General features: G+C 39.4%; 1 protein-coding gene across 4 annotated transcripts in view; it reads left to right on the forward strand.

The window, feature by feature from the left end:
- nptna (neuroplastin a) overlaps positions 1 to 7093 on the forward strand; it is a 16306-nt gene continuing 9213 nt past the window's right edge. For 3 of the 4 annotated variants that reach the window (XM_016569813.1, XM_016569814.1, XM_016569815.1), the window contains exons 1-4: positions 1 to 316; positions 3771 to 4118; positions 5305 to 5479; positions 6447 to 6541. In XM_016569813.1, the coding sequence (XP_016425299.1) occupies positions 244 to 316; positions 3771 to 4118; positions 5305 to 5479; positions 6447 to 6541 (691 nt within the window). In that variant the 5' untranslated portion in view covers positions 1 to 243. The remainder of the gene's footprint in view (positions 317 to 3770; positions 4119 to 5304; positions 5480 to 6446; positions 6542 to 7093) is intronic. The other variant, XM_016569816.1, reaches the window with a different exon arrangement.

Consider the following 7093-nt stretch of genomic DNA (forward strand, 5'->3'; position numbering starts at 1 on the left):
CTATCGCGGGAATTTAAGAGGACAGCGCCACCGTCTTCACGAGCCTCGTTTTAAACCGGATGTAAGTGTAGCGGCTCGCTATTGCTAGGCGACGGGCTTTTTGCGTGACCCTATTCTAGCTCCAGCAGGTCGCCTCGTCATTGTAGCAGCTCCCTCTCACTCACATCTTCCTCGACAGCCCTCTTCTCCTCCCGCTCCTCCGCATCCCTCCACACATATCCAGGTAGCCAGACGACCTAGAAAATGTCTTACGCGGGGAATGCGCTGGTGATATTATTCGGAGTCCTGATGCTGCATTCAGGCTTCGCTCAGAACGGTAAGGACTTTAAAAATGTGTTGCGTTTAAAGAACCGTTTCATCGCATAAACTCTCACCAATCCTCAGCATTGCTTTCGGAAATACTCCGAACTAAATGGACGTCAGGGCTGTGAAGGGTGACATTTATGTGTAGCCTATTCAATATTTAGGTAAATGTGTCCTTGTAGGTTTAAAAGTCAAAACGCATTGCAATTCCGCTTTAAAAGAGCAGTTTATTTCTTAAAAGCGGCTCGCCATTTATGCTCACAAATAGGTTACATTTTAATATTTAGTGACTTGTCCCACAGGGAGCGTCTATTTGTGGCTCTTTTATAGAAGATTCCCTTTTTAGAGAATCATTTGGATGTGTTTAGGTGGGTCATCGGCTGCTTGTCACAAACCCAAACCTGCTTGATCCAACGCGGACCGTTCTGAGTGCAGAGTTGTGAGTTTTCGCACTTGTGCTTGATTTGCATGCGGCTAGTGAGTCAGGAATTGTCCCGTTTGTTCCTCCGACGCAAAGCGATCCGTTTGCGCACATCTTCAGATAGAGACAGGTACCCGCTTTGAGCACCGGTCCTCTGCAGCGCCGTAAATAGCAGCAGTCCGTTCTGCTGCATGTTTCTATTTATAGAGCCGATGCAGCAGCGGTATGCATGGCGTTAATGTCCTCCCCGTGTGCGCGGACCCGTTAAAGTCTTAACGGAGGAGCACCAAGGCGCATTATACGGAGACCCTAAAGGGACATGGTAGTGGAAAAAAATCAGACTGAGTGAAAAAATTTGGGGTGGGAGGAAAAAATATTTGTCAGATTTTTTGCGTTCTCTCTCGAAACTTTGCGTTCCCTCGCAAAACTTTTGCGTTCTCTCGCAAAGATATTTGCGTTCCCTCGCAAAACGCAAATATCTTTTGCGAGAGAACGCAAAAGTTTTGCGAGGGAACGCAGGAATTGTCCCGTTTGTTCCTCCGACGCAAAGCGATCCGTTTGCGCACATCTTCAGATAGAGACAGGTACCCGCTTTGAGCACCGGTCCTCTGCAGCGCCGTAAATAGCAGCAGTCCGTTCTGCTGCATGTTTCTATTTATAGAGCCGATGCAGCAGCGGTATGCATGGCGTTAATGTCCTCCCCGTGCGCGCGGACCCGTTAAAGTCTTAAAGGAGGAGCACCGCGGCGCATTATGATGTCATGAACGCGCTCAGTTAATGAGCGGTAACACATGAGCCTGGCCGTAACCGGTTATGAATTACTGCCGTTTGACTAATGCGTTCGTTATTATTACCTCTAACATCGTAAATCCGATGGATTATTACAGGACCTGTAGGAAAAATGAGTTAATTACACTGAAAAAGTAGTTGATATAGATTGTAGTTTGTGTTAAACACCTGATTCAAAGTGACCCATTGATTGGATTTGGTGGTTCTCAGCTGGTTTTGCTCCAGGACTCATGTTTTTGCGATCCATCACATTATGAAAAAGTATATTTCTGTAATCAAAAAGGTTTAACAATATGCAAGTGCATCTGTATTTAAAGAAATAGTTCACCAAAAAAGGCCATTCAAGGTCTAGATGAGTTCGTTTTTTTATCTGAATAGATTTGGAGAAATTTAGCATTACATCAATTGCTCACCTATGGATCCTCTGCAGTGAATGGGTGCCGTCAGAATTAGAGTTTTAAAGGGTTAGTTCACCAAAAAGTGAAAATTCTGTCATTAATAATTCAGCCTCATGTCGTTCCAAACCTGTTAGACCTCCCGTTCATCTCGGAACACAAATTAAGATATTTTTGATGAAATCTGAGAGCTTTCTGACCCTACATAGACAGCAAGGGTACCACAATCAAGGCACAGAAATTGTTGAATAAAGTAATTATTTTTGTTTTCTTTGTGCACAAAAAGTATTCTTGTAGTTTCATAAAATTATGGTTGAACCACTGATGTCAGATGGACTATTTTATCGATGTACTTACTACGTTTCTGTACCTTGATTGTGGTACCCTTGCTGTCTATGGAGGGTCAGAAAGCTCTCAGATTTCATAAAAAATATCTTAATTTGTGTTCTGAAGATGAATAAAGGTATTGTGGGTTTGGAACGACGTGAATTTTTATTTTTGGGTGAACTATTCTTTTAAAAGCAACGAAAGCAAAGTGTTTAAATTAAAAACATCTTAATGATAGATTTGTTTATTACAAACACCCAGCTTTTTGCTTCACAAGACATTAATTGATGGACTACTAGAGTCTTGAGGATTACTTGTGGATTATAGAGTGCTGCAGCCGTGACAGCAAACCCCGGAAGACTACTTCGCCATGGTTCCCTTGAGATTTTCCTATGGGTTTTTATAATGGGGTTTGAGTGAAATAAGGTGTGTGGTAAACATAACTTAATGATGCGTGAATGTTTTGCGTCCCATAAACTGAAAACCCCGCTTTGACATCATGACTGCAGCACTCTATTGTGATGTTTTTATCTGCTTTTTGGACTCTCATTTTGACGGCACCCATTCACCGCAGAGGATCAATTAGTGAGCAAGTGATGTAGTGCTAAATTTCTTTAAATCTTTTCAGATGAAAAAAACAATTTAACTACTTCTTAGATGGCCAAAGTGTGAGTCAATTTTCAGCAGTTTTTAATTTTTACGTGAATTATTCCTTTAACGTAGTCTGAATCATATTTTCTTTCACCTTGTGTAATTTTTGCCTGATTTGACTAGCTTCTAACAAGGGACATATATATTTGTGCCTGTATTGTTTGGATGCATGACCTTGGATGTCAACAACAAAAGATATGGGAAGTGTTTTTTTTTTTAATTTTCGAATTATATCAACCTATTTATTTTACTATCCTATGCATGAGTATATTGTTAGTTGCAATTTATAATTTGCATTTAGCATTGTTGCTGTCAGCGACCTTCTCAGAATAGATCTGGGGTCCATTTTTGGTCACAACCTCACTGTTTTGCCCATCGCCTGTTTGTGAGGGGCCATAAGCTCATATGAAGATCAAACCCAACACTTTTCCTTTCATCTCACTCACACGCTTTTTATCTCTTGCGTACAAATGCATGAGCACACAGGCAGACACATTTGATCAAATGGATAATTTTGGCATAGCTGTGTTTGGTTAGAAGCATAAGAGCACAACAGCGTTTGCTGCCTTTAGGCTAACCAGGTTTTTGCTTCTATCTTTAGCAAGCGACTATGCAATAGCATACAAGCCCTGTCCACATATAAAGTAAGTACATGTCCATTAGTTCCACAAGCTTGTGCTAAGATGCACTTAGATTGAAAGAGACGCCTTTCAAGAAGGGACACACTGTATATTGGTATCATATAGTTTATCAATATTTTAGTTTTTTTTAATTTATCAGTATCAGTCTGTCAATATCTTTGCTGTTATCTGATGCTCACTTAAAGTAAAAGTAAAAACTTTTTACTTTTTACCCTGTCTTCCCGCCTCTGTGCCGCCCCTCAGCGGGGTTTGTGAAGTCGCCCCTCTCTGAGACTAAGCTGACGGGCGACACGTTTGAGCTGTACTGTGACGTTGTGGGGAAGCCCACACCTGAGATCCAGTGGTGGTTCGCGGAGGTGAACAGAGCCGACAGCTTCTTCCAATTGTGGGATGGAGCGCGCAGACAACGCGTGTCCATCAACACGGCGTACGGCGTCAATGGTGTAAGCGTGTTAGCCATCACTCGCGTCACCATCGAGGACTCTGGGATTTATGAGTGCAGGGCCAGTAACGACCCACGGCGTAACGATTTGCGCCAGAATCCGTCCACTACCTGGATACGAGCCCAGGCAACAGTTACCGTGTTGCAGAGTGAGTTCAACGGTCCCCGCTAGTGGTGTAGCCAAAATAAACCATTCGCCCCTTGATTTTACCTCCATTTAGTGTTGTGCTGTGGCCAGCGTTTGCTGTAGTGGATCTTCCCTTTTCCTCCTCTGTTTGTTAACCGGAGTATAAACTGGTCAGAGCACCATCCTATTAGATTACTCTTGCCCTTGTAGCTGCTACATATACAGGCAGTGACCTATTTTTGTAGTCAAAAAGCCCTTATTGAGTGGAAAATGTCCTTGTTCTCCTTATTGAGATATTTCAGGGTTTGACCGTGACAGTATTACAGTTTCTGTTTCGAGGAATCCATGGATCTGGTAAGGTACAGTAGTTAGTCGTCAGCCGATATATGTTTTTCAGTGTCCATTGGAAATTCCTATCCCATAGGCCTGTATCATATATGATATACAGTGGAGTCCAGAAGTGTGAGATCACTATGCTGCCTTGTAGAATTCAGTATAAATTATATAATCATAATATAACAATGTTTTATGTGAAAAGATTAACTGAAGCAGGGTTACTATCACTAAAATTATAAAAAATACAAATAAAAACATTTTAGTTACCTGAAATAAAATATACGTTAATTGAAATAAAATTAAAATTAATTATTTTAGCTACTGTAGTTTTCAAAGCAACATTTTTTTAAAGTTCAACTTTGAATACTTAAATAAAACTAAATTAACTAAAACTAATAAATAAAAAAAATAAATAAAAGCTAGTAAAAAACTAATGTAAATGACAAATATGCACAACAACATGACTAAAACGTCAACTAAAAGAGAAAACAAAATATGAAAATAAAACATTCAAAACATTAACAAATCTGTAATAGTGTATCAGTGAGACTATAATAATAATAGACTTTACGTTTCGGGATTTAGTATTTGGTTTGTGTTTGTGTGCAGAATCTTAGACGTTTATTATACATTTTATATTATAACGTTTCTTTATTTAAAAATTTTAAAAATTCTAAATCCTATTCTAAATTCTAAAGGACTCCAAAAGACCTTTTGTGGTCTTAGGCTTTTGGACCCCACTGGATTTAGCATATGAAATTTTCACACACACGTATTTGTGTGTGTGTGTGAGTGTGTTTGTGTTCCCTGTCGCCTTCAGTCAGCGTGATGTAGTATTTCTCTGGCCTTGACCGATGCATCTGTGTTTCCAGAACCATCAATTGAGTCAACGGATCACATGATTCTACCCACGGGTTACCACAGCCCACCAATCACGCTTCAGTGCAACCTTACAGCTTCCCAAAGCAAACACCATGAGAGCTTCTGGATGAAGAACGGGGAGGAGATCCCTGACACAAGGGGCAATGACAAAAGCACAGAATACAAGTAGGTGCTGTTATATATGTGTGTGTTTGTGTGTGTGTGTGTGTGTGTGTGTGTGTGCACATATTATAGTTTTTACTCATTAATTTCAATGTCATATTTATTTTACTTGTTCATTCGTAATCATATTTACTTTACTTATTTATTCAAATGAGATTTAAGTTCAACTGAATGATGCCACATCATATTTTAATACTTTTTTTTTTTTTTGTAATATTGTAAACATTTTCATATGACCAGACTGCTACATCATGCACTTGATATTTTAAACCATTTTTGTTCATAGTGTATAGTATACGGAAATTAATTGACATGAATCAATTAGCAAAATGTGTTAGTTTCAGCCCTACTAGTAATAGTTGTGTATATTGGCTATAAATATGCTTATAAATGTATGCTTATATATTTATAATATACATATGTATATATACATATACATATACATATACATATATGCACATATACAATATACATGTATATGTGCATATATACTGACAGTTTGTAACTCAACAGACAGCATACATTTATTTAACAATAGATTAATTACTAATGACTATTGTAAATTGTATTGCAAAAACATTGACCTTAATATCATTCTATGCTACTATCAGATCAAAATATGCCAATATAGGCTTCTAATCATTTGCATCACCTGAGGCCTTTGTTTTGTAAATTAATTGTCTCAGTGACTCTCAGGCTCTGGCTGAGTGTTTGTTAATGCCGCTCTGCTTCGCATTGCTCTAAATCGTGAGCAAGGGCTCTGTCTCTACCAACACGTGTTGTTAATCTCTCTGCCTGACTCCTAATCTCATCAGACTAGGCACACTAGTACTGCTAACATTTAACCTGCATTAGATTTCTCTTTGCCTGTGGGTGTGTTATTCTGAACCGTTTTATATCATGCCAAGGTACTTCAAAGAATAGCTATGTTACCTTCACTTCATAAGTGTAATGTGTTTTATCTATACAGACTTAATAAACCAAGGCCAGATGATTCGGGCGAGTATATGTGTGTGTACACGTTCGATTCGGCCCCCGCAGCAAATGCCACTATTGAGGTAAAAGGTAAGATGCCCTCAAAATTCCCACGTTTCTCAAAATGTAATCTAAAAAAGTATAGGAATGGAATGTTCACTGGAGTCTGATTTTCAGTTGGTTTGGATGAGTGTTGACATTTTGAACCTGTCTATGGGGTCAGCTTGTCTTTCCATCTCTTCCAAATAGCACATGCTGAGTCAGAGCGGGGCATGGACGCTCACAAAGGCCATGACAGCATGAATGTGAGCTTGGTTAGTTGAGTGGAAAAGACATCCAGGTTTGGTTCACCAGGCAGTACAGGATGAATGTGAATAAATTGTTTGCAATATTAATAATTAGTATATAATTATATAAAAGTATAGTTCAGTCATGAAACTCTAGATGGCGCAGGCTGATGGGTATTAACGTAACTGATGATATTCACAGCGTTAAACGACAGCGAAATGTATATTTTAGTCAGAATTATTGCTCTCATATTTAATTGAGCTCTGTCTGTTTGGCGCACATGCGCGCGGCGGCGCTCCTTCACTGAAGTCTGACAGCAAAATGGAAATATTTCCATGGCTTTCTAACATTTAC

This window comes from Sinocyclocheilus rhinocerous, unplaced genomic scaffold (assembly GCF_001515625.1).
Source record: "Sinocyclocheilus rhinocerous isolate Xijiao unplaced genomic scaffold, SAMN03320098_v1.1 scaffold200, whole genome shotgun sequence".
In the NCBI taxonomy this organism is placed as follows: domain Eukaryota; kingdom Metazoa; phylum Chordata; class Actinopteri; order Cypriniformes; family Cyprinidae; genus Sinocyclocheilus; species Sinocyclocheilus rhinocerous.